We start from the raw sequence: 26,274 nt of genomic DNA, 5'->3' as shown, positions 1-26,274 counted from the left end.
TTGTTGATGACGCAGGTGGAGGTCCTGCCTGGGAAAGGAGCATCGTTAATGGGAAAGACGCCGAGTTTACACAACGTCGGAAGGTCTGTATATACTCAAATGGGCACCGAACATTAACGATAAAGTTACGCCAAAGTTACAAAACTCTCTGCCGCAAAGAGCTGTAAAACACGTTGGATCTCGTCCCCAGCGAAAATTGCTCGCCCCTGCGGCTTTCTATTTGAATAAAATGTAAAACATGATGTCCTGACTACGCAATTTCTACTGGCTGGTTGGCAAATATGCCAGCTGAATCCCAGCTTACCGCACTCGGTGCTGAAATATTCAAAGTTTTGTGCCAGCCATCATCAATCAACCGTCAAACGAATCAGGAATGTTGAATATGGGATTTCTAGTTTCGATTTTGTTCAAATTATTTTTCTCATTTAACTAAATTCCCTGGCCAGAGGAACAGGACGACCGTGAGAGTATCAAAGCCAAGTTCTGGGGAAAACCAAAGGAAGTATTTAAACCGAAGCATTTCGATCGAAATGGAAACCAAGGATTTAAATTGGAATTTGTGACAGCCCCAAAATGTGTGCAATTCATAAAGCGGTTTGGAAAAATTTCGCATGAATCTACTTATTTAAGAGTCTAAATTAATTGCAGTATGATAAATAGTTAAAGATTTGATAGTATATAATCGAGTTTATAGATAAAACTGAAATCATAGCTTTGTTTCTGCTCTTTTTAGGTCAATTTAACCAGTTCATATAAATTGAAGCTAATAAATTTGAACGTCAAATGCATTTTTCTTGAAGAACATTTCCTTTGTACGAGTATAATCACAACCCATTTACCATTTCCTTTTAATTGTTGGGCTGCGTCGAAAAGTTTGGCCACTCAGTTTATCGCAACTACCACGCATGTATAGAATGTGTGTTGTGTGGAAGTGGTGTTCCATTCAGAAAGTTTTTCCAACTTTGTCCTCCAGCCCCATCTTGGCCCAGTCGCATTGTGATGCCTAATAGCTGGCATCATAAACAACCTCAAATTTGTCCAACGCAATGACAGAGGAAAAACAAACGGCCAAAACTTCTGCACTCACTTAAGCCATGTCATTTCAATTATTTTGGCAACTTTATGATCAACATGAGCCATAAAAGCGCGTAAGCCGAAAATAAAAATTTCAGTTGTGGTCCCAGTAAATCCCGAGGAAACGCATTAAACTGGAATGTGAGGATGAAGGAATTCACTAAATAAGTAAACTTAATTTGCCAAATTCCTGCGTTCAAGCCAAGAGGCATTAAAAAACTTGACGGCCCGCCTTTGGGGCAAAAAGCAATTGTTGTTATAAATATTAAATCAACGTTATGCTCGGCTCATAAATTCCCCAAACGTGATGGAGTAATACAAAAGTAAACCGAAATAAAATCAACCGCAGGTCCGTCTCGCGCAGATTTATGTGGCAGCCAACATGACGCATACGCCACGTGAACCGCCAGCTTGTCTGCCCTCCCCTCTCCGCTCTCCGCTCACCACTCACCGCCAATGTGCCCCATTCAGAGTTCAAAATTTGCACTGTGACTGTATTATTTGCGCCTTCTTGTGGCACATGCCATATTAAAACAATATTCACACGCTGCATTTCGAGGGGGCAGGACATTCGAGCAGCCGGGCAAGCGATGTCAATAATTAATATATGTGCCACCTGCACGGGTGCCACCAAAAGAGCCGCAATATGTGCTAGAATGCACTTAATTGCCACATTTTAAAACTCGGAAAATAGAGAATCCCGGCAACGATATTTGCCTTTGTCTTTGTCTTTGTCTTCGGCATGTGGCTCACGTTCAACGCTTGAAAGAGGACATGGAACATTGAACGTGACCCCTGCAGCAACTGGTCACCTGCCTGTTGAAATGGCTTATAGCGACCCGTAAGAGGATTGCACTAAAAAGCCAATGAATATTTAAGACCGTCCAACTAGCTCAGCATATTTGTGCCAATCTTTGCTGTTTGTTTTTCTAGTGAGAATTCATATTTAAGTTCAACAGTTCAACGCCAGATTTGAACCCTTGATTATGTGTTTTGCATTTCTTACTTACAACTTATTTATTCTAAGCTTCTCAGCTTAAAAATACAGCAGTGCACAAGCACGTGGGTAAATATTTAATCCGGAAGAACTCATGAATGAGCTCCTTTTGCAGCAGTTGTGTAATTAAGCGAACCCCCTGCTCATTTATGGTGCTTGTTTAGCTAATGAATGTATCGTTTTACGCTGATGTTATTTCAAGTTTAACAAATCGCGATCTGCGCACACGTACTCATTAGCGAAATTACCTAAGCTGCAGCAAATCCTTTTCAAAGTTCAGTAGTTTTATTTAACTGGAGAATTAGATAAACTTGTTACGAGTGCAAATTAAACAGGTTCCAATTAAAGTCCCAATAGCAGCCGGTTAAATAATTAACGTGTTACCTAACCTAATCCCATTGAACATTCATTTTGCTTGTTGGCTGCCATGCAAAACATTGGATGAAATTAGTCGAAATGGCTCTTTAACAGCTTGGGCAATGTAAAACAGATTTTGGTTGATTTAGTCGTAAAATGAAATAATACTTTTTAATACTTTCTAATGGGACAACGACTTGTTGGCGCCTGGAAAAGCTCAAAAGTTTTCCATACATTTGTTTACGCCGCCTATTCCCGAGAATCATAAATATTTATGGGTCGCTATTCAAAATACAGAGCAGGGAGACGATAACATTTGACAGAGCTTATCATGTGACATGACATTATTGTTATTGTAATCTTGTTTATTATGAATAAATATTCGGAATCATTCCCATCTGCCTGTTCATTTGCATTTGAAATTTTCCAGGCCGTTCTGCGACGAGAAATCTAATATGCTGGCCACCTTCATTTCCTATGAAATTCCTTCCATTCAAATGAACTGTAACAGTAGGCGACTTATATTGTTTAGACATCTGCAGAGGTGTAGGTAGCTTTGTATCCTTGTATCCTTGGAGTTTGAGCCTGTGATGCGGTGGGTGTTTCAAAGACGCACATAATGAACTGAGGCACAAAAGCATCCTTGTCCTTGAAACTTTTTCTTTTGCATGGCAAATTAGAAAGCAAACTGGGTTTATTATTTTGATTAAACTTCTCACACAGCGCCAGACTTTGTGCGGTCTTGAATGATGATAAGGCAGCATCTTTACTGTGATTTCATTTCAACCAAATATTATTGTAGCATGAAACTGTACTGTGGGCAAGGAACAGAAAGCAATCTTTAAAAATAGCTTAAATGCAGAAAACATATATATTTATTAACTATTATAAACAAGAAAAAGGGAATTAGCTTAAATTGTTTTTGCTGCTATTTATTACATTCGAGAATAAGTATTTTATTCAGAACCAAAACTGTTGAACATCGTTTAAATTCAAGTTCGGGGCAATTCTGGCACTCAAGTTTAAATAAAAGTCGCACACACCAGTCATACACACCAAATGCCTGTGGAGAATGCCACCCGTTGTCTTGGAATACACGAGCCTTGCGAGTTGAATGTCCTGTTCGTTGTGCCTCATCTGACTTTTCGGATCCCCGGAGCCGCTGTTAGCCACTGCAAACATGCGGCCACATTTTTCAGGACCCACAGGGTTCCAGGCGCCCGTACCTTTCAGTCCTGCGGCAACACCAGACTACCACATTGTCAGAGGCAGGAGTACACTTGAAAAAATGGGAGTTGCCTTATGCAAATGCATCTTAATTCGTTGGCAATCAAAGAGTTTAAAAGTAAGTAAATCCTTAATTGCAAATAGTCAGTTAATATCCATGTCCAGGCTTTGGATGATTGGGGCATCACCTTTTTCTTTCCATGCACCGAGACCTAAGGGATGACCGCCATTAATCTTCGTGCCACTCCAACTGTCGTTGTGGCGTCCGGCCTCAGGTGCACCATCATTTCCCAGCACATCGACTACAAATTGGAGAGTGGTGTGTGAAAGTGGCAGCGGAACTGGGCCGGAAGCCCGGCCGGTCAAAGGATCTATTTAGATTGGCCGGCCTCAATTAAGAAGTTCCGCTGGATTCCAGCAAGTTGTGCCATTCGGCAGCCGAATGAAGCCTTTGAATTACTTTTTGACTTTGCCGAATCGAAGGACTGGTACTGGTGCTGGGTAAAAATTGCTTTCACAGCTGTTGCACCCTGTGTGGTTAAAGTCTTGTGACGCAAATCCTTTGACGACATTCCCAGCAGGGCTCTCGATCCAGGACTCGGCGCTTGTGGCACGAAAATTGTGGGGGGCACAATGAGAGAACCTTCATGGCGAGTCCTTCCTGGACGGCTGTGCAAACAGAATGCAATGCGATGGCAGGACTAGCGTGTAAGACCACTATTGCTTCGCCATCTGGTGAGGGCCTCCTATGAAAACACCGCACCCACACCCTCCCACACCTTAAACATTCTTATAAAAGTTACAAAGTGGGGGAAGTAGAGGCAGCCAGTGCATTTCCTTTTTTCGAAACTTGCCAGACCCTGGCCCAAACAATATATCTGCTGCGTTGCCTCCTGATGTCGGCAGGATTTATATATATATGCGAGAATATGTGTACGCATTCCTGTTGTTGGCGTTGGCTTAGTGGAAATTGCAGCAATAAAATAGTCCTTCCTCTAATTCCACTTAACAATGACGTGAGCCAGTGATAGTCGAGTTTTGGCTGCACAAGGACAGTCGTTGAATGCTGCAAAGCCATACATATCCAGTTTATTGTTCAGGTAAAAAACCAATATGGGAAACATTCTCGTTGCTCTTGTGTATTGCGGAAGAAAAGTACTCAACTAAAAAAGCAATAAGTCGATGTGAAAGCTTATTCTATCAAGCTTAATTAAAGTGACAGCAAATTGAAATCATAAAAAGTTTTATTCAACCTTTTTCTCTGTGTGCTTAAAAGAATTTTGTAAGCATTCGTTTTCTTATTTAAGCATTCCAATTGTCTGAATGGGATTGAACATTTTGCTTGGCTAACGCGTGCAAGAAAAGTGCTTGCCTTTAAGACTGTTTTCTTGTAGTAAGTCCTTGTATACTCTGCTTTCAAGCAAGCTTACAGTAATCTCTTCTCTTCGAGTGTAAGCTGTAAAACTATCAATATGCACACACAACGGTTGTTTGCATCGCTACGAACGTGTTGGAAAATCGCTCTGGATTGCCGAGAAGCTCGTGTTCCAATTGTTTGCCGAAAACCTTCTAGCTGCGGGCTCATTTTTTTCCCGGCAAACATGGCGTATACGTAATTCATTCGGTGTACTGAACTTACTCCTTGCCATATGCATATGGTCGCATTTTTCTGTCCCAATGCTCGGAAAGCAAATATTCAAATGAAATTCAAAACAGCTGAGGGTAAAAATTGTGAAACGTGCGAAAAAATACCAGGATATGATCTAGAACTTACACGCACACATGTGGACACGTAGACAGACGCAACAACCACTTCCGCTGACAGGAAATGAAAGTCTCCGTGCGTGTGAGCAAGCGTTCTATTGGTGCTTGTTTCTGTTTTTGTTGGGGCAGCGGCATTTGTGTGAGTGCCAATGTGACATTGTGTTGCCAAATGGTTTATGAAGTGGGCAACGGGGGCATGCATCCTTTTTTGTACCTCTGCCTCCTGTCGTCCTTTTAGCCTGATTCGGCTTATGGGAATTTCTGTTTAGCCAAGCGTAAGGTATGAAAAAATACCAAAACCAAAAAAACAAGAGTAAACACGGTATGTTTTCCCCCGTGCCACAGCAAACTATGTTAAAGCCATTTTCGGAATTAGATTGCTGGGGTTTCATGGCACACAGGGCGTATACGTGATATATCTGTCACACCCATGAAAACAGTTGAACCATAAGATTTCATACCATTTTCGTCTCCCCGTATCTGGAGAGATGTTTAATGACATTTGCGCGCCATGGCATAATTAGACAGCGGCGATAATGATATCTCCCCTTCCTATGCATAAGCCTCCGTGCCACAATTCCTGGTCGCTGTGGCTGCCCCAACCAATTAGCCCGTTTGATGTGGCACCACATCGCAGACTGCCAACACTACTCGCACATTCAAGACGTTTATCGCTGTCTCGATTTTCACTTTGACCGAACTACTTTTGCCTAGCAACCAAGTTAGATAAGGAGCCGAAAAAATAAGGGATTAAAGAATAGTCTCTGAAAATCTAGAAATAAACGTGGAAACGAAAAATAAATCTAATAAATCGATCTGTCTAATTTACAATGAAAATAAAACTTGTAGTTGAACAGATCAGTTTCTCTTACAATTATTTTATTTAATAATTAATTTGTCTCAGTCTCAATGCACACTTGTCTTTCAGTGATACTTGTGAGCCCAATTAATTTCTTTTTGCTAATGGCAATCTCATCGAATTCGAAAAGAAATCAGCTGTTAATAAAACGACAGCAAATACATGCAAATATACAGGAATTAAAAAAACTTAATCAATTACATTAATGAAATGCTGACGTTCGCCAAAATGATTTATATTGATTTCTTTCAGCGGAACTTGCGAGATGAACTAACGGAAGGTCAATTACCTTCTCTTAATTCGCCAGTATTCCAAATGCGATGGTCTAATTGAGCACGGCACTGTTCTCAGCCTAGATATTCCTGCTTAGTATTCTGCCAGGAGTTTTATTGAATTAGCCGTCGCTCTTGGGCCAAATCTTTGATGCCAGACTGCTTCAAAGCAAAAATCATTATTGCCCGATGTTTAGCCTGAAAATTAGTGCCGGGCAACAAAGCTGCCGTTCGCCGTCCGTTCGTCTGTCTATTTTATGTGGTAATTACTGAACAATGGCTGGCAGCAAGGGAGAGCACCGCAAAAGGTCATTAGGTAATTACAGTCAATGGCAACTTGAATCGGACGGGTATCAGTCGAACTTTCCACTCATTAAATGCTGGCAAAGGGCGCTAAAAGATTGTTTGCTTTCAATTTCAGCCTTAAGCACACTATAAAACGGTTAGTGAAGAGACTTGCAGAACTAGATTTTATATATTTAACTGCATTTGTATTTATGTATTTCATATCATTTGTTTTAACCAAGTTTATATGCCATTTATTGATGACCCAAGAAAGTGTTTGACAGGGCTTAAATGTATATGCAGATGAATGACCCATTGTTTGTCCCTAGTTTAACTTTTGCTCCCAGATTTCTCCAGCCTTTCAAGACAGAAACAAGATGCCCCTAATGGTCAAAACGACCGCTTAAAGGGAGAAGACGTTTCGGCCAGTTTGGCCAATTGGCGGGAGTACAAGACCATCAATCACATGCGTCCGGGTGACAAATTCACGGGTATGAATTCCCGGCAAATTATGCACACAGACTGCTGAGCAACGGAGGCAATTCCCCGAAGCCCAGTTTGTTTGCCTGTCATTGTTGGCCAAAACACACACACACACACATATACACAGATGACTAGGCACACATGCAAATGCAAATGCTGCAAAGCCGGAAATGGGATGTCGGATACTTCGTTCGTGCTCAGTGAGCATTCAACCCTTGCCAATCGACATCAGATACGCAGTTAGCCGCACATCTCAATTGTCATGCTAATCTCGATTGTCGGATGAAATCTGTGCTAGGAATTTAATTGATAAGCCCAGTGATTTTTCAAGCTAGAATGGGTGAGTTAATTAGGACTTCATGACTATTTAGATGGCAATAAACCAAGAGAAATAGACGTGTTCTGTTAATTCAGGTGTGCCACAATTCCATACCCACAGATATGGTCAAATTTGTTTAGATTTAGTTTAATATTCCGTTGACATGGCTACAAGTGCCATAAGACAAAGACCTTGTCTGCTGCTTTAAAGCAGCTCATTCGGACTAAGAAATTCCACTCACCAAAAACGAAAACGGAGATAAAACGGCAAGACATTACGCTCGACATTATAATCGAGGTCATTAATTTGCCAACTTGGCTAATGGCTGTAAAGTTGCCTCATTCCACAAATTGCTGGGCAAGTTGGCCCTGGCAACGCACAAAACGAGATACCAGTGTACATTGAATGTATTCGCCCGACATACGTGAACCAAAGAAATGTATTTCGCTACCAGAGGCGCATCTCTCAAACAAGTGAATTTTGGAATATTTCGGAGGCTATTCAAGGGCACTGGTAGCCTCCTCCTCCACCAAAACGGGTGAGCTGCGCTCCGCGGCCTCGTAGGCGTGCATCTTGATCAGCATCATGGTGAAGATCTCCACGGGCAAGGTGTTCTGGAGCACCTGCAGCAGTTTTCCCGGCTGGCTGCAGACGAGAATCGCGTTGATTAGGTGCTCCACGCCGCCCTCAATGTCGCCATTGGTGATCAGGCCCTCGCCCTTGTGGATCTGGGTCATAAAGTACATTTCGACGTCCTTTTCGTTCACGGGCACCGATGACGGGGATTTCACGGATGCGACTGACCGTTGGGTCCGGCGGTCGTGCAACTTCCTCTTGAAATCCGGATCACTGCGACGCTGTTTGTCGAAATATACGCAATAGCCCATGAACACCATGCCCGATATGGCAGCCAACACCTTGAAAGTTCCCCAAACTCCAATCATTTTCGAATTTAATTCTGTACGTTTTTCTGTTTCTCTGTTTCTGCTTGTTGAACACTCAAAAGCTGGACAACGGGTCACTCCCTTGTGTATTGAAGAATGTGTTTTTCTTTCTGAGACTTTGGAAAGTGGATTGATGGATATATCGAAACTGACATGATTGGAGTTGGATTAGAAAGGCTGGATACAGCTACTGTTACAGTTCCAGTATCAGAATCGTGTACTTATATACTCTTTTTTAAAAATTGTCTACTATTATAACCTCTTTATTAGGGCAATAACAGAGTGCTCTAAAACCCACGAGTACATGGGAACCGATGACCATTGAGTTTGATGTGATACTTGGCAAATGAGCCACCTAATTCGATGTCAGACCACTCAAACTTGCCCGACTGTTTGCGGTGTGACCCCAGGATTTAGCCGCAGTCTGTTGCCAGGGAATCGAAGTACCATATGAACACGGATGGTAATAGAATCTTTTCAACTGATTTTCGGTTTGCCTTTTCAATCGTTAAAGCCTTTTTTGCGGCTGCCATGACAATGCAAAAGGAGGCTGACAAGTGGGGCAACTGCGCAACAAACATCATCTTATTATGCAAATGGTTGTTCAGCGAATGGCGCTTACAGTTCCCGTAGCTCGAAAACCATTAAATCCTATTACCTCGAATAAAAAACTCTGTCCATCGATTTCACTGGGAGTTCACTGTGCAACAAGCAATTTAACGCATTAGCGCAGCTTTCTGCCTTCTTCTTTCTCCTCCAACTGCCAAATCTGGGCAATAAAAATGTAGCTGTACGCTGGTGTCTGGTTTTTGGTTTGGAATTTGATTTCGGCTTGTTTTTGGGTTTGAGTTTCATCCTTATACTGAATGTCCTGCGATGAAACTGTTTGTGATTCAATTAGATAGTTGAATGTGGCCCAAGTGGGTTTTGATGGGGTTAGGTTCTGTAACTGGTTGGAGCTTCAATTACACTCTGTAATCGCTTACCATTATGCAAGTATGTGTTCCCCATTGAAGCTCGTCTTCTGTTTGCTTTCGAATGAATAAAAGCGAAATCCCTTAAAATTGAACTACTGAAAAGAAGGTGAATGGGATGACGCGGGAAAAAGACTGAAGATTATATGATTTGAGAGTATTTGAAAGGATTCGCCTTTTGCGAATTGGCATTGAAAGACCCTTCGCCCATCGCCACCCAGTCCTTTGGCCATATCTGAGTAATAACTACACCCACATTAGTATGAATTCGTGCATGAGCAAGTGGGTTGAATGGAATTGGACTCTCAGCTTTGCATAAATAATGCGACTGCCAAAATAATGGAATGCAAATTCCCCTTTGGGATTGCTCTAATGATATTAACAGCACACTTTTGCAGCAAAATTAGTATTTATTCAAGCAAATTAATCCCATCTTAGTGCTCATTTCCAATTTCCAGCTAAAATATTTACCTAACCCTTGAGCTGAATGGCCAAGCCCCGAGGTCAACTTTATACGGGCTGTTAACAATTGTGGACAGCCCGGTTTACTGCCCACATATCAATGGTTTCTAATTGACAAACAATTACTAAATATTTGATCTGATAGAAGTGCTGACTTGACTTGCGACTTAATAACAATTTAATATATGTCGATAGGTGACCACAATGCGTACTTCAAATAATTGGGTGCGATTAAAACAACTCAAAGTGAGATATTCCTTGACTCGTGTAATTCTTTTACTCAAATAGCACAACATATACGCAGATGCAGTTATCAGTTATACACAGAATGTATTTACAAACTTGGCTTAGCCTAGATGTTTACAACAGTTAAAACTTACAGCTCTTCGATGGTTAAAGTGTCGATAGATTCTTCTATACAAATACATACAAATTCAATTTATTGGTAAGTTTTTCCTTCTAGCTGAAGTATTTTCTTTTGACAACCGGAAATTCGACTTTGACTTTCGCACTAGGGTGGATCGATTTACAGGAATGCATAGAATGAATGGAACTTAAACTGAAATATTCACAAAGCAGAGAGATACAGTTTTTTTGAAAGCGAAAACATAATTCTTTGAGAATGCAACTACTCTACTTAGCTACGCACAGGGGCTAAAGATTTTATGGTCAATATTAAGTTCTTTAAGAAGAAGGAAAGTTCTCACTTGAAATCGAGCCACCCTGCCATGCAAACATGTTTCATCTCTTTGCGAATGTGAGTATATGTACAGAGTAGAGCAAGCAGTGGCAAATTGCATTTCCCCCGCAGCGAAAGGAGGCGGTGACCAGGAGGATTCACAACTCGTTCCAGTGGCAGGACAAATCGGGATAACATCACAGCTGCTTGGGACTCAGCTCCACGGGATTATTGTCCTCGTCACAGGAGATGTATTTGATTTTCACGCGCTGCCGCTCGCCGATGCTGTTGTTGATCGAAAGGCACAGCGGCGAACTGGACCCATCCGCCGGCCGTTCCATGATGCACTCCACTGCCGCCCGATTGGTTCCACTTCCTGGAGGCGGCTGCTGCTGCTGCTGTGCACTGCGCTGATCCCGGCAAGAGCTGGTGACCGGCGCCTGCTGGATCTGCGTCTCCATCGTGCTGCGCTTCCACTGACTCTTGGTCTCCGCTGCGGAAGGTTGCGTGGGATGTGGTGAGTGGTGGCAAGGCAAGAGCAACTGAGTCTTGGGCTGAGGCAGAGGCTGAGTCTGAGGCTGGGCCAGGACGGCCAAAATAGTTTGGGTGGTTGGGGGGGAGGAGTTGGGGAGCGAGTGGGCGACGGTGTACCCACCTCTTGTGTGCCGGTGCGAGCTGTTCTTGTTCGTCAGCCGGCTCTTCGGCGAGTCGAATCGATGGCGGGTGAGGCCCACGCAACAGCAGCAGATGATCCGCTGGAAGTACATCCGAAACCTGGAAACAAGAATATAAATTTGGAAATATATCAACACCTTTAATTACTCTCATTCTTCAAGCACATGGGACAGAAGTTAAACTACCAATTTCTTTACTTTAATTAGCAGTTTTCAGACTGATTGCTATTGCTTTCATCTCTCTCCCTAATTTGATTCGCTTATTCAGCGCCAATTACCTCTTATTCATCCAGTAGTAGATGAGCGGATTGACCATGGCATTGGACATGGCCAGCCAATAGAAACCGAGATACATGTGCTGCACGTACTTCGTGGATGCCACCTGGTTGTTGTGGTAGGCGTAGATGAAGAACAGGTGATATGGCAGCCAGCAAATGGCGAAGATGGACACGATGGCGATGAACATGCGGACCACCTTCCGCTTCGACTTCATCGACTCCATCTGGCGATCCGTGTTCTCGCCGATAGATCTGCTGCCCCAGAGGACGCGACCCATCAGGGTGTAGCAGATGAGCATCACAATCATGGGAATGCCGTAGGTCAGCACCAGGATGATCAGGTTGTATCTGCAATTCAATAATGATAGATTTAAATTCCAAAAATTAATTGTATACTTACGCATAATCCGCCATTGAAGTGGGATATCGTCCATCTGGCCACATCATGAAGCAAACTGTCCGCGATTTTCCATTGTAATAGCTGCAAATGGTCCATTTAAGTAGGTTAGCATGGCCCCAATAAAGTATTCACTTAAATATTCAAATTTCACAATCTGATAAATCAAAATTTCATAATTTAATTACACCCCGCATTTCCCTCGAACATAAAAAGCTGTCAGGTTTCACACTTCGCCAGTTTTAAGCACCGAGGAAATGGAGGAAACGAGGCTGCCTTTTACAAGCATGACAAATTTCACGTTTGGCCCGTCGTCAAATTGAAAACTTAATTTGCCAAATTATGAGGTCTTTCATGGCGCAGTATTGTCGAGCACTTAAAAGGGCTGTTGACTCGAGTCCACACCAAAATCCCCAGTACCTGTCTGTTTACCCGCACTTTTCCGACCATTAATAACACGGCTATGGCAACTGGTTGTGTGGCAGACAGGTCATCATTTGACCAACAATTATTGTGAAAAGTGCCCGGGAGGGTCGTTCGGACAAATCGCGGGTACCTTTCGCACCCAAAATGATTGATTCAAATGGAAAATTGTGGTATACTACTTAGGCTTTGCGTGATTTGAATTTTCACGCCCTAGTGTTAACTTCATAATGAATGGATTTAGTAATGCTATTAGAATTGATGTGCAGATCCTGTCATTTGTATTTTTGATTAATATTCTTTCCTCCTCCAATTACTAAGTAGGTTCTCAGGAATTCCAACTTATTAGCGGAATGAATCCATTTACTTTCTGACATTTACTTTGAGGCTAATCTGAGCTTGACTGGTTTACTTTCCAGCGTTCATACGCCTCGCAGCCTTTTCGCAGTCTATATCCCCGGGGGTTTCTTCGAAAACGTTCATCCAATTTGGCTTTTTCCACTTTCCATGAAATCGTCACACGCATATATTATATCCATACAGCAGTATATCCCCCATTTCTCTCCCCTTATATGCTCTTGTAAAAATTTGCCATCGTTCGACTCTCTTGAGCTTCGCCTTTACTATTCTTTATCACAATTTGATATATGAACTTGCCATCTTTATTATGCCCGAAGTCTGTTACCCCGGGAGACCTTTTATCCCGCCTGTTGAGGGCTTAAAATAAAAAATGCTTCAATTCTATTAAACAGGACACCCAAACGCCGTTCACCGCCCGAATGTTGCGAACTTGCGTAAAATTCAAATGAAGCCGTCGGAGCGGAGGCGACAAGGTGATTTAGATGGATGCGAATGCTTATATCAACACCGAAAACGGACGACCGAAAATAGGGAGCGTGATAAAGAAAATATGGAAGTAATTCTGCATAGGTGCGCGGAATTTCATTTTATATTTGTTTGGCCTCTCAAATCGATAGCTGGAGCTGCGGGAGATGCTCCTCCTGCCACTCCACAGGGAACCTGGCCAACTCGTAAGCCATGGTTTACAAACTTGTTTATGCATTGCGTTTCGTGTTTCACGCGCAGATCGAACAGAAACAAAGGGAAAACCATACTTTATGGTAACGAATTTAAAGTACCCTAGAACCAAACATTATTCTCATTATAGAGTAGGTTTAAATTAAATTCAGTAAATTCTACAAATTAAATAATATTATATTAAATTATTTAACATGTTTCAAATATTATATTTTAAATATCAACATGTCTGGTTAATGTTAGAATGTTAACATAGCTTCCCATTTTCAGCTCACTGCTCGCTAAAAGCTTAAATCTAATGACTTCTAAGGAGATTCCAGCTTGGCAACCGGCTAATCAGCCTACTAATACCCTATCTTAAGAGAAGCCCTCGATTCGGAGCCAATCGCCCACTTACTGCTTGGTCATGATGCTGGAGTAGAGCAGACAGGGCGCCGACAACACACAGCTGAGTGCCCAGATGAGGACCAGGATGATGCGCACCTTCCGACGCGACGTGCGGCGCTTCAGCGGATGCACAATGGCGATGTATCTGCAGGATGGCAGGAAGCGGATGTGCCGACGCACCGATTAGAAGTGGCTGGTGGAGGAGGATGGCGATACTCACCTATCGAAACTTATGGCCACGAGCGTGAAGACCGATGTGGAGACCGTGACGTTGGCCACGAAATTGTTGATTGTGCAATAAATCGAACCGAATGGCCAATCCGAGTTCAGCATGAATATAAAGTTGAAGACGCAGTTCAGCGACGACATCAGCAGGTCGGCGATGCTCAGGTTCAGCAGGAAGTAATTTGTGACCGTCCTCATGCTGCGATGTCCTGCAGAGACATTTGGCGAAAAAGACGCAGGGGATTAGAGGGAACGCCTCGGGGAAACGAGAAAATGGGAAATGGCAAAGCAGACACGTGATGGCCAAGACAAAAAAATGCTGGAAATTAGAGGAAAGGCTATCGCCATTGCGGCGTATACGTGCCTGTGGAAAGTGCTTTAAATCAGCATTTTTTTTTTGCAAGCTTACCTGTAACGATCCACAGAACAATACCATTGCCGGCGATGGCCACAAACATCATCAGGCCGAAAATGATGGCCCAAATCGTTTTCTGCTCCCATGGCAACTCGTACGGTCTGGTCGGCGATGGAAACAGGCACTCGGTCAGAAAGTCTCTGCGGAAAATCGAAAATATCCTTCAATTTGTGTTGCAAAATTTCGAAAAATGCAAAACCAGAGGCAGCTAGTGCTATTTTGTTCAAGAGGAAGCCATGTCGATGGTGTAAAAATATTTTCTAAAGCAAAAAGTGCCTCTTAGATATTAGATACTTTCTAAGGGGTAAAGTACCCTTACGGATAAGTGAGTGAATGATAGTGAAGATATCTCTATGACTAGCACTTTTATGTTTGTTCTTTTCGGACATTCTGTTCACGGAATTTCGACTATACTGCACCAAGCTCAAAGCCTTAATTCAATTGAAATAAGTCCCAGGGATTGCTTACTTCTTAACTTAATGGCATATTTTGCAGAGGAAATGCCTTTGAAGAATACCCATCTTAAATTTAAGTTTTCTCGCCACCCTTCAGGGCAAACAATATTTGGAAATTCAATCACAGACTGCCTGAAACTTTGTGATTTGGCAAACCGCTTCACAACTGCGAGCTCGTCCTCGCCTCAACAATAACAATAAGAAATCAATGAAGCAAAAGCTTGGCGAAAAATTCTTAAAGGAAGCTTGCCACAAAAGAAGCATCCTTATCGATATGGAAGCAGCAGCAGAACTATGTAGCAGAAAATGTGCTGTAATTTCATTGGACCGACATCCGTTGGCCAGAGGACACGAGCTGGAGCGGAGGAGGATCCATGGGGTCTGGATCCATGGAGCTGGAACTGGGGATCCGATTATCATATCAGGCATTATGCTAATCACGGCAGCAGGACTTGTGATGCGATGAACATGTCGCTAATTATTTCGAGGGGTGTCTTTGTCATTGGCTCGTTGGTTGTGGAGCTTCCTTTTGATTAGCCATTAGCCAGTAGTTGAATGAATGGTAAATCCTATTAATTAGAGGAACCTTGTTCGATTATTGTCCCGGCCATCCATATCCACCGACCATGTTCACTCGACTTCCGTGGCCAGTCGTCGGTGGCTTTTGTCTGGGCGCCACAGGGCGTATGCGCAATATCAATGAGCCGTGCCTCGCCTGCTTTCCCATTTCTATTTTTACCACCCTGCTCAAAATGCAGCAGACACAATTCCAGCGAAAATTCAATAAGCGAATTGTTCACATTCTTCCATTTTCATTTCTATTGCCAGTTGTCTCTCAGGCATCAAATTTGCCCACTTTGTCTAACCATGATTGATGCCCTGATTGATTGATATTGTTCGACCCACAAAATACTTTTGTCTAACCCACATTAAATCTAAATAATTTGGGTTCCGCGGTTCCCAATTAAGCACCCGCAAAACGGATGAAATTGAATTGCCAAACATTTAGCTCTAAAACTTTCAAATTTTCAAACAATTTTTGCAGTTTTTACTGTTTTTTTTCAGTTGCGAATGTTGTCAAACTTTCCGCCCAGTTGGTTAGCTGCAGTTTACCATATTGCCACATTTGTTCATATATCCAATATTGACATTCTGGTCAGTATTTTGTTGAACTGTGAAGTGGCTAAACCAAATTGGTGAAAATATTGTGTGTATGCACACGTGTATACAAAAAGGATCACTTTTTGCCATCTGATTCACCTACACCTGTAATCATACTTAAAGTCGGAATTTTCTTGCTAAAGATATTATAAATGAATTAGTTATTTACTTCCGTACAAAACCTTAACTAACTAAGCTGAATTTAATTTCATTCAGTCTGAATTCAACGCATATGCTAAGAGCTCTTCACAAAATTATCGACGTTTCATATAACAAGTTCGGTTGGCCATAAATCTGCTTACAGATGGCTAACTTGGTTTTGTTTTTGCAGGCTGGCCTGTGATACACGTATCGCATTACATTCGAAGTATTTATTTGCGATTCGACTATCGATTTCACATTTAATTAGATATTTTGCGATTCGCACAAGCAAACAAGAACTCCATTAATTACATACACACAAAGCCCACATACTCGTAACAATGACCCATAATCAACATTAAATGGGCACGATGTAATTCCCGAAAATATAAAACTGACATTTTGGCTAAATTTGTTTACATACAGTGAGTGCTATTGGGCTGCCATTACCAAGTTTTAGATGTACTCGTAATTAATATGTACAAATTCAAATGGGCTATAATTAGCATTTTCATTTCATTAAAATGAAATTATGCACGCATTTTAAATGCCTCAGTGCACGTGAAATTTGCACAGAATTTGCGAATATTTTTTCAATTTGCATTTGCATAATGATTAAATTCCTTTAAATATGACAAACAAACGCAGCCACCTTTAAATTAAAAAAAAAGGTGCACACTTTTTTGAGCTTCCCTACGTTCGGTTGTTTTTCCAATTATGATAATTGCTGTTGTCTGAGGAACTTTTCACTTTTCACAAATACGGGCAAAAAGTTCCCAGCAGATTTATGGTCTCCCGCCATTGCAGCTGACTTTTAGAGCACCAGGATAACAAACAACAAAGGAGGCAGGACGAGTCCCGCCTCGGATGGTGTACGTTTTCAGCCTAATTTAAGCAAATTTAACTTGATAAACGTAATTTGTATTTTTTCTTTCCTGCCCTGCTTCCTTTATGGCCGCCTAATTAGGTTTAATGCTATTGTAAATCCGTGCTAAACTTCAGTTTGTTCCTGTTATTAAAGTAATCATTATTCATGGACGGAAGTGTTTGGCCATCAGAAGTGAACTAATTACATCCGTTGGTAAGTTTTTTACTCTGTACTTCCGTGCACACTTATAATTTTTGTGCCGCTCACTAGAAATTCGCCTAATGACAGCGCAATTTTCCCCCGGCGATTTTGGCAGTATAACTGCGCAAAGTTGGCATCGCTCGACTGCCGTTATATATTTGGCCCTGAGTATGCAAATTTTCGTTGGAACAAATTCCGCAAATTCCTTAAAAATTGTGCAGCGCATTTGGCAGGCAGGGAATTCGACTTTTTTTTTATTGTTTGATTGCTTCCGCAAAAGTCCCAAAAGTGTCAGCTGCTTTGATTCGTTAAAGTGAAAGAATTTCGAGTGGCTTTTCCACGAAAGTCACAGAATCAATACGTGTGCCAAACATAATTTTTTTGCGCTATTTCTTTTTATTTGAATTTGCAGTTGTTTACTCTGTCCACATGTGAGTGCATCCATCCATTTCTACCATCACAGACTTCCGCTCAACTGATTTGGCCTTATGTTTAAATAATGACCTTTGCTGGGTGATAAATGGCGGTTATTAATTTAAATCAATGAGCTATTATTGCAAACAATAGAGAAAAGATTTCAAATATTATTCATGAGCAGCATTTGGTGGAAATTAACATAACTAATTTGTACGCTATTACTAAAATCTAGGCTTTTAATAAGCACTTTTTAATTTTCTCTCCTGTCAAATCGCAGCAGAATGAATTGAGTTTTCCGAGTTAATTAGACAAATTAAAGAAATTATCATCGATTATAGTTTACCCTTTCGTAATTTCCTGTTCGCGGGGGGCGCCAGCAAATTGCCCGTCATTATGTGGCAGTTAGACGAGTTTATCGTCGCACTCAGGAAGGTGAGTTACCCACATTAACTCGGCTAATAGTCGTCGACCCCCTTTTAGAGCCTCCTGGGGGTCTCAGCCCACTGTAACCTCCGTTTGACGTCCTGGCAATTTGCGCACTATGTAGTTCCTTGGAGCCGCTTCAGCTAACATGTTTCGCATTCGCATTTCGCTCTTTATTATATTCCACTGAATATTTTATGCATGACGAACCGGGCAATGCAACCCAAATTGGCGGTCTTGCGGCTACTTTATTTCCCTAGCTATATATTTGTGTCTGGTTCTCTGGTTGCCATGTCTCTGGTTCCTTGGCTCCCTGGCTCCCTGGCTCTGTGGTTCCTTTGGGTGTCCTTTTCGGTTACTGCACAGTTGAGATGGCGGAAAGCAGGGTAGACGAAGGTCCCAAGTACTCGGCAAGGACCTCATTGGGCATGCCGCACGCAGGTTGCAAGTTGGCCCACCGTGTGTTTATAGTTCGGGGCGATAACTTCTGCTGCCAACGGCAGTTGCGAAAGTAGGAAAGTCGGTAAAGTTGCGGAACTGCAAGTGTCACGTAGTTTTAAGGCTTTCTGCATACAGTTGGTGAAATACTAATAAGCCGGCGCGCCGAAGTGACTTTCAGGGTGGCTTATAAGTGCTCGGTAATTGGTTTTCTTCTAAGTAAATACATTGAAATTTATATATTTAAATTCATTGTAAGAATGCTCGCTTCTGGCAAAAGTAAGTGTTTTGATGCGAGAAAATAACACATTGGTTCTAAGCAGAAAACAACAGTCTGGACAGAAAATGTTTTGCTCAGTGTTGTCCTTGCTCTTGTGGTGTCGAAGGCAGAAGATAAGTTGGGTCGAATGCTCATCGATGCCTGACAAATGGAGGCTATCACACGCACCTTTCCAATCCGCACCCCAAAATCATCATCGTCGAGCGGACAAAAACAATGCGTGCTTAAAGTGGGGCTGCAGTCACTTGAATTTCGACACGCTTCGCAAATGAGGCCATTTTTAATTTCAGAATTTATGAACGCGGGTGCTTCACATGTCCCTCAATTTCCCGCCTGCCCCCAGTTGCTGCCACCAAATTCTGTGTGCTGCAGAAATGCACTTGACAGAGCAATCGAGAGTGTTGATGACGATGGTGGCAGGACAATGCGTAAATGAAACTGTTCATGTTGTTTGCCATGGAGTGGCCATTAAATTTTCATGCCCCTGTCCGAATATCTGTTTCATTGGCCTTGCGTGCTGTATTAATGTTGCCCTCTCCTCACCCTCACCCTCACCCTCGCCCACTGATTGAAAATCCCCATCCGCACTGGGGACTTGTTTTATGTTTGGCGAGAAAAAGGTAATTGAAAAATTTGTCATATGCAAATTACTCAACTTGTGCAGCTTACGCTTCTCTCGTCCACTCTCCTCGAAATGGCCAACATTATTTGCTCGAAATCCATTCCTAGGCCCCGTAGCCATTTCTACTGAGCTGGGGCTTAGCCATCGATGAATACGCATAAACAAACTCTACCCGACTGCGAGGCAAGGAATCCTCCTTCCGGACTCCCTATTCCTCCGTTCCGAACCATTTCTAATCCAAACCATTTCTTTCGAATTTCCTACGGAATGTCACAGTTCGTGGCGTCTCGAAGGGTTTCCTCAGCTAAACAAGCTGGCTACATGAGCCACTTTTGTCTTGGCCAGATAAATGACACAGTTTAGAGGGATTTTGTAACTGGCTGGGTTTTCATCCCCGCAGAATACTAAGTAACGAGGAAAAATTACAAAAACCGTATAAGTATCAGCATATGGTCCTTAATCAAAACGCTTTCGGATTTATATTACTCTTTATAATTCCCTACTTTTATTACTGTAAAATCGATAAAATTACAGAAAACTCACATTTCCGCTGCCGCTATCTGATCTCTTTTTTAAGCACCATCTACTCTAATTTTGGGTAAAGCATTCGAAATTCGATGCTCGCCAATATCGGAGAACACTTCTTGTTTTTATGTGGGCCATCCATTCTGATTGGATTTGAGTCTGGCCATAAAAATGCCAAGGTCCCGATGGACAGCAACAGCAGCTACAACAAACAAGCAGTCAGGATATGGACTAATGTCGTGTGTCCTTTGTTGTGCTGTGCTGTTATCGTTGGGCAAGTATCAAAATCAATAAGCGTACGAAGCGCCATAAACATCAAATTCGAAAGGATGCGATCTCTTTAAATCGACTCAAGCAAGCCATTCCATCGGTTTGTAATATACTACGACATTGCGTATACGCAGCGTGGGATGCTGACGCGCACTGAAGTGTGTGGACAATGTGGGCAAATCCCATACGCGTGGCGAAGGCGAATGCGAAGCTGTCAAGTTCCTTCCATCAATAATCCATGGGAACAGTCCGAAACATTTGCTCTGATTGAAGCAAACATAATGAGCTTAACCCGAGACAAGCGGCAGGCAATTCACCTGCTCAAATGCCCGCACATAAACAAAGGACATACACAGTAAACAATTTTCTTTGTACCACATTTTTTACACAACTAGTGGAGAACATGTTATTGGCAGCAGCAGTCGCCAAAGTGGATTTATATTCGACGATTGTATATTGGGATTGTTCAATTGGCACGTCTGGCAAGCACCTACAATAAAAAGGGTCAGGGGTTACCCCTTTTTCTAGCTGTGCACAATTCCACTTTTACTTACTTTCTCTTTCACAAAGAGCATTAAACCTCGAGGCTTACGGGCCAAATATAGAACATCGAACAACATTTGGAAGGTCGTTTTGTTTGTGTCAAAGTTTTTCGAGGATTTAGTTTGGGTGGCCAGCAGAGGGCTTTGCATTTGTTGGAATTTAATTATTTTTTCGCTATTTTCCCCTTTTACGAGTAGTTTGTCACCCAAAACAGGATGTTAGAGTGGAAAGCAATTAGTAAACGTGTGTGTGTGAATGAGTCCTTTCAGCTTATTGTGGCACTTGGCTGTTCAGAACTAAAAGGAAGCAATTACAATGGAATTTGCAGGGGAGAAAATTACATTAAATTGCAAATTATGGGTGAGAAGCCCTGACCACTTTACGTTTAAATTTTAAATATTCTGCTAAACTGTATTCCCAGTTATAGCATTAAGTTTAAGGCAATTTCTTACTTTGTTCTCTAAAACAAAACCGCTAATCAAAAACATTTCTCCAGAACCCACACCGTTATGCAGTAGTTGTCAGACATTTCGTAGAAGCGTTTTAATTGAAGCTCAAAGCGCCATGGCGAATGATGTGCAATTTGAAAGAAGAAGTTGTGCGGTAAACGATATATATTTTCGTGAAAATTAAAACCCGTCTATTAATTTAGCTTTAGAAATTTAGAATAGGTTCTTTATCAAACATGTCATAACTTTTAAATCCGTACATAAACTTTTCCCACAAACTTTTAGCTATCAGCCAGTTTGCAAAGACTGTTGTGGGACAATAAAGCAAAATGAAAGCATAAACAACTTCATCTCCTCCTGAATTTTCCGTCAATAAACAATTAAAGGACTTTCAGTGAAAACAAAAGCTCCTGTAATGAGGCTGAAAAACAGTTTAAGCGTTTAATTAACCAGTTCCAAAAGAGGCAGAAATCCCTCGCTGATTAAAGGCGTTAAAGGTGAAGTCGAGTGAATATTTATCCCCCGGCTGGCACTTTCAACGATTGCCCTTTCTTTTTATTATTTTCGTTTCGGACCAAACTTTTGAGTTATTACGCAATAGTCGCAATTGCGGCCAGTCATTAATTATACTTTGTGGTGAGCTTTCGGTACGAATGAAATCGCGGGTATTTATAGTACACGCGGTTTAAGTTCTTGGTCAACTGAAATAATTGCCCTGATTAAAACGAACCAACAACGCATTATATTTGGCTTTGCCAACTCCTTCACAAGCTAATCATCTATTCAATTACCACAGACCCCAAAATCTCGTTCATTTAAACTGATTATATGCTGAACTTATTTAACCAAAGTGTGGTGTTTGACAACTAACCAATAATTTCCAATCAGTTAACATAATTTTAATGACATTGCGGTTAGCGGTTGTAAAATAATAATAATAAAAAGCTATTAAAGCTATAGAATCTGTTTTTAATTAAGCTGTCATTATCTAATAACCACTTTCTCTTTAGAAACTGTAGGCGAAATTAAAAAAAATTAAATAATAACCTTATAAATATTATAAACTTATTATTATTTGAGCCATTCCTTTGTCCCCGCTTTTAAATAAAGCATAAGTAATTTGCAGATAAAATTTAATTACACAATGAAACCCATTTGAAATTTCATTAAAGTGCCAAACATGCAGCATATGTAATTTATAATTGAAAATTAACTAATGGCTATTAAGTGTGGAAACCACGATTTATTTTCGGTATTCAAGATTGCGTGTGCTTAAAACATTCATGGAATAAGCGTGACTATGGATATATTTTCAAAAGCAATCAGATTTCGCCTAAACAAATGTACACAAATTAAACTCTGCTAAAGTTAGGGCTTCCAAGATTTTGGACTAAGAATGTTTACTCTGCCAAAACCACACTCAACAAAAAGACGATGAATAATAAAAGTTGCAGGAGTGTCTAATATTAAATCTATTTTTATTGCGATCCTTCTTAGTCCGAGTGCACCGTTTTAACTGGACGAACGCCAAACACGTTTATCAGCTGCCAGACCCGCGAAACTTTATTCAATTTAAGCCCTCGCCGCGAGTAATCAGTTGGCCCTCATCAGGGAAAACCGACTGCTTCCGCGAAACGCTCTTAACTCTACCGTTTAATTTGCATAACTTTGTGGGGGCGCTGCTGGAAGATCTCGGCGCAAATAAATAAAGGACGCACGCGAGCGAGGAGTCAAAGTACCTGGAAGGCTAAATAAAAGGACTCAGCATTTGCTGCCCACTCACTTGGCCTCGTTGATGCTCTCGAGATTATCCCGATTGTCGATAATGCTGGACAAGAGGCTGACCACCTCGGTTCTGTTGAGACTGCCCAGGAGCGTGGTGTTCACAATGCTATTCAGCTCGAATCGCCGGACGGCGAGGATGGTGCAGTTGACCAGCAGCTCGGTGTCCACAATCTCCGACATTTTGCAGTCTGTAATCAGGATAGACGTTGGTTTCCGTAATGATCCCACTGCACTTATGCCACATTTAATAACGCAGCGCCATAGAAACCATTGAAACGACGGATTTCCACCGGCAGCTGACTCTTAATTTCTTCGTAAATGCTGCGCTTTCAGTTGATCCTCTTTTGTGGCGCGTTTTCCAAGGAGATTTCCTTTTTATTTCCTTTGAACTGCCAGCCACATGCAATACACTTTTAATTTTGGCCGCTGGTCAAGGACGAGTTGCGTTCAACACTGCATGTGGCCATTTGGTCACCAAACTGTCAACCTTGCAACCTTGCAAACAAGTTTAAGTGCTTAAGTAAATTTTATGATGTTTAAATGCACATGGATTCTAAGTAAATTTTGTTAAATCTGTTATTTGTATTACTATAGCTTATCAATTCAACTCGTTATCGCAATCAATTAGGAATAATACACAAATTTATTTTATTTCATAAAAGGGTTAAATGTATTCATATTGTTTCACTTCATTTATCCTTTTAATTTGATTCAATTATTATTCACACGTATCCACACGTTTACGAACTAATAAAACCATAATCTGCATTTCACTTTTGAATGAAGCTCTTTTTTTCAGAAACCATTTCTATTTATACTCCATGGGCACAAAAAAGATAGCTCTTAATCACATGTTACTAAAATTGTCGCACAATTTGATGTTATAAATAGCATTTAAATTGAATTTATTAAATCACAATAGTGCACATATGTGCATCCCACTTGTGTTTGCATTACAAACTTTTTGCACACTTTGTAGCCCCTTTTTTTGGCCACTATTTTTCATTGCGCTTTTCGCAGGCTTAAAACAACCACAACACCCACACAGTGGCAGTACGCCCACACGCACACACTACGAAAACACCGTTAGTTGGCAACACTGTTAAATTCTTGAAATGGCGCCCGAGTTTCCGCTCTCTGTGCTGCGCGTGTCCTTAGCGCTGCAAGTGCCGCCGCCGACTGACTGCTTTGCATGAAAATGGATGAAAATACCAATTCTGCAGGGTCCTTCTGCCGACGTCGACGCCGTCGTCGCTGCCTCTACCATCTCCACAGGCCAGTCGGCACGCACACTAACGCAACCGAAAGGCTGGAAACATACCTGTTGAGAGAACCTAGCAACATTACTCTGCTGGCAACATGTTGCGGGATATGTTTTTATAGCAAGTCCTAAATTGTGTCAGAATGAAAAATCAGTACTAATACGTTCAAATAATATTCTTAAAAAAATTGGCGTAATTTCGTTTTTCAAAGTAATTTTCTATGCTATGCTTTACCCTTCGTCCTTTTAATAAAATACCTCTTTCTAATAATGGCAGCTTTAGAAGAACTCTTAAAACTCTTGTCAGAAAACAAGATGTTACCTTAGGCTTCCTGAACTTTCTTGATTGTTGGCTAAAAGTAAATCAGAGAACGTTTACTAAGTTGCCATTTTCATTGTAGAAACTTCAAAATCCACTAAAAACAGCTTGTTCAGCTCACCTGATACACCACCTACAACTACATAAACTTGTTGGAAGGGTGTATATTCGTTTCACTTCGTGGTGCTGTGATGAATGACCTGTAAATGATGGCAGAGGACGCGGTTCACACTTACACAATCACAAACTGCGGAACACCCACACACTTGCCCGAACAAAGGAGCATTCAAGGACCGTTCAAATGACCCATTGTGATTGTGTGCGTTTGTTTGTCTTATTTTGTGTTTGCTAATGTCTGCCAATGTTTGTGTCTACCGCCCCCTCTGCCCCGCAAGTCTCGTTTTTTCGGCCCTATGTGATTATGACTGCCCATTCAGGCGGATCCCCTCCGCCTCCATCTGCTCGTCCTTACAGATTCCCCCACAGTCTTAGCACTATGTACCTCATTTTTGCCCGGGGCACGCACACACTTACAAGCGTATGCATTTCCTTATTTAGCTTTTTTTTACGATCTTGTTTCGTTTAGTTTATAGCTTACATTTGGCCCCGCCCCCCAAAAGAACACATCCAACCATTAGGCCGCCCTAAGCATATTTCAGCCCTGTTTATATTCACGGCGATTTATACATGTTTATTATGATAAATTTATGCGCATTTGTTGTTTGGTCGTTTTTATAGAGCGCACGAGTAGCCAGAGGTATTTTTTTTTTACATTTTCAAAATAGAGAGCTTCATAAAAATACGGAGCAATGTGCAGAAATTTTGGGGAATACATTTATGCATTAAGCTTTTAGTCAAATTTTTCCACCAGCAGATAGAGTGAGTGTGCTAAAGTTAAGGCGAATTTGGGGTACCCGCTACATAATTTACGAAACTAAAACAAATGCTTGTGCAGTCAGTTGCGATATGTAATTAAGCGCATAGTTTCGTAGCATACTTAAGTGGGCAAATGTAAAATAGTTTCGTTTAATATTATAAAGGATATTAGCTGACTTGGCTATGAATTTAGAATACCCTTCGCGTTACAAGTGCTGAGTAGAAAAAACTTGGATGACTCAAGGCAGCAAACTGCTTTGATAGTCTGGCGTGGGTTGGTTTGACACCACCTATAAATTGAACTGAAATAAGTGCAGCCCAAACTACAGAAGTGGCTCAATATGCAGACAAGCCATATGTGCGATCTGGGAGCCAAAGCACCAGCAACTGGCTAGGGAAACGCCCCAAGTCAACATGTGTCAATTACCGCTTGACTTTGTTTTGACAGCCAGAGAAATAGGTTAGTTTCCCGAGTCGAGAAGGAAAGTGCCAGGAAATAGGATACTCTCGTTGCCGGTTTCTGGGGCGAAATCAAGTATACGCCGTGTGTGCATCACGGGGAGATTCCCATTGATTCCGTCGCCAGTCGATGGCAACAAACTTTAGTGCTGATTTATGGTTGCGGTGCGGTTAGAAAAATATGCAGGGGAAAAGTTTTCGCCAGACAAAGGGCATATGCTGGGGGAAAACACTTTGGCAGCCAGCGA

The 26,274-nt window shown here is 41.6% G+C and overlaps 2 protein-coding genes across 3 annotated transcripts; both read right to left on the bottom strand.

The window, feature by feature from the left end:
• Positions 1 to 8,058: 8,058 nt before the first annotated feature.
• On the bottom strand, positions 8,059 to 8,717 carry LOC122621334 (mitochondrial import receptor subunit TOM20 homolog). The gene has a single exon (XM_043799169.1). The coding sequence runs from the start codon at positions 8,579 to 8,581 to the stop codon at positions 8,135 to 8,137; it is 447 nt and encodes a 148-aa protein (XP_043655104.1). The 5' UTR covers positions 8,582 to 8,717; the 3' UTR covers positions 8,059 to 8,134.
• A 2,176-nt stretch (positions 8,718 to 10,893) lies between these two features.
• On the bottom strand, positions 10,894 to 23,291 carry LOC122620666 (tachykinin-like peptides receptor 86C). Of its 2 annotated transcripts, XM_043798249.1 has the most exons (8): positions 23,110 to 23,291; positions 14,528 to 14,673; positions 14,114 to 14,327; positions 13,904 to 14,038; positions 12,049 to 12,129; positions 11,649 to 11,996; positions 11,352 to 11,470; positions 10,894 to 11,189 (listed from the first exon to the last, which is right to left on the bottom strand). In XM_043798249.1, exons 1-8 carry the CDS (start codon positions 23,289 to 23,291, stop codon positions 10,894 to 10,896), a joined length of 1,521 nt encoding a protein of 506 aa, XP_043654184.1. The 2 variants fall into 2 exon arrangements, with proteins under 2 accessions (XP_043654184.1, XP_043654183.1); XM_043798248.1 differs by having other exon boundaries at positions 10,894 to 11,470.
• Positions 23,292 to 26,274: the final 2,983 nt, after the last annotated feature.

This window comes from Drosophila teissieri, chromosome 3R (assembly GCF_016746235.2).
Source record: "Drosophila teissieri strain GT53w chromosome 3R, Prin_Dtei_1.1, whole genome shotgun sequence".
Taxonomy (NCBI): Eukaryota; Metazoa; Arthropoda; class Insecta; order Diptera; family Drosophilidae; genus Drosophila; species Drosophila teissieri.
This window is presented reverse-complemented; position numbering and strand designations above follow the sequence as displayed.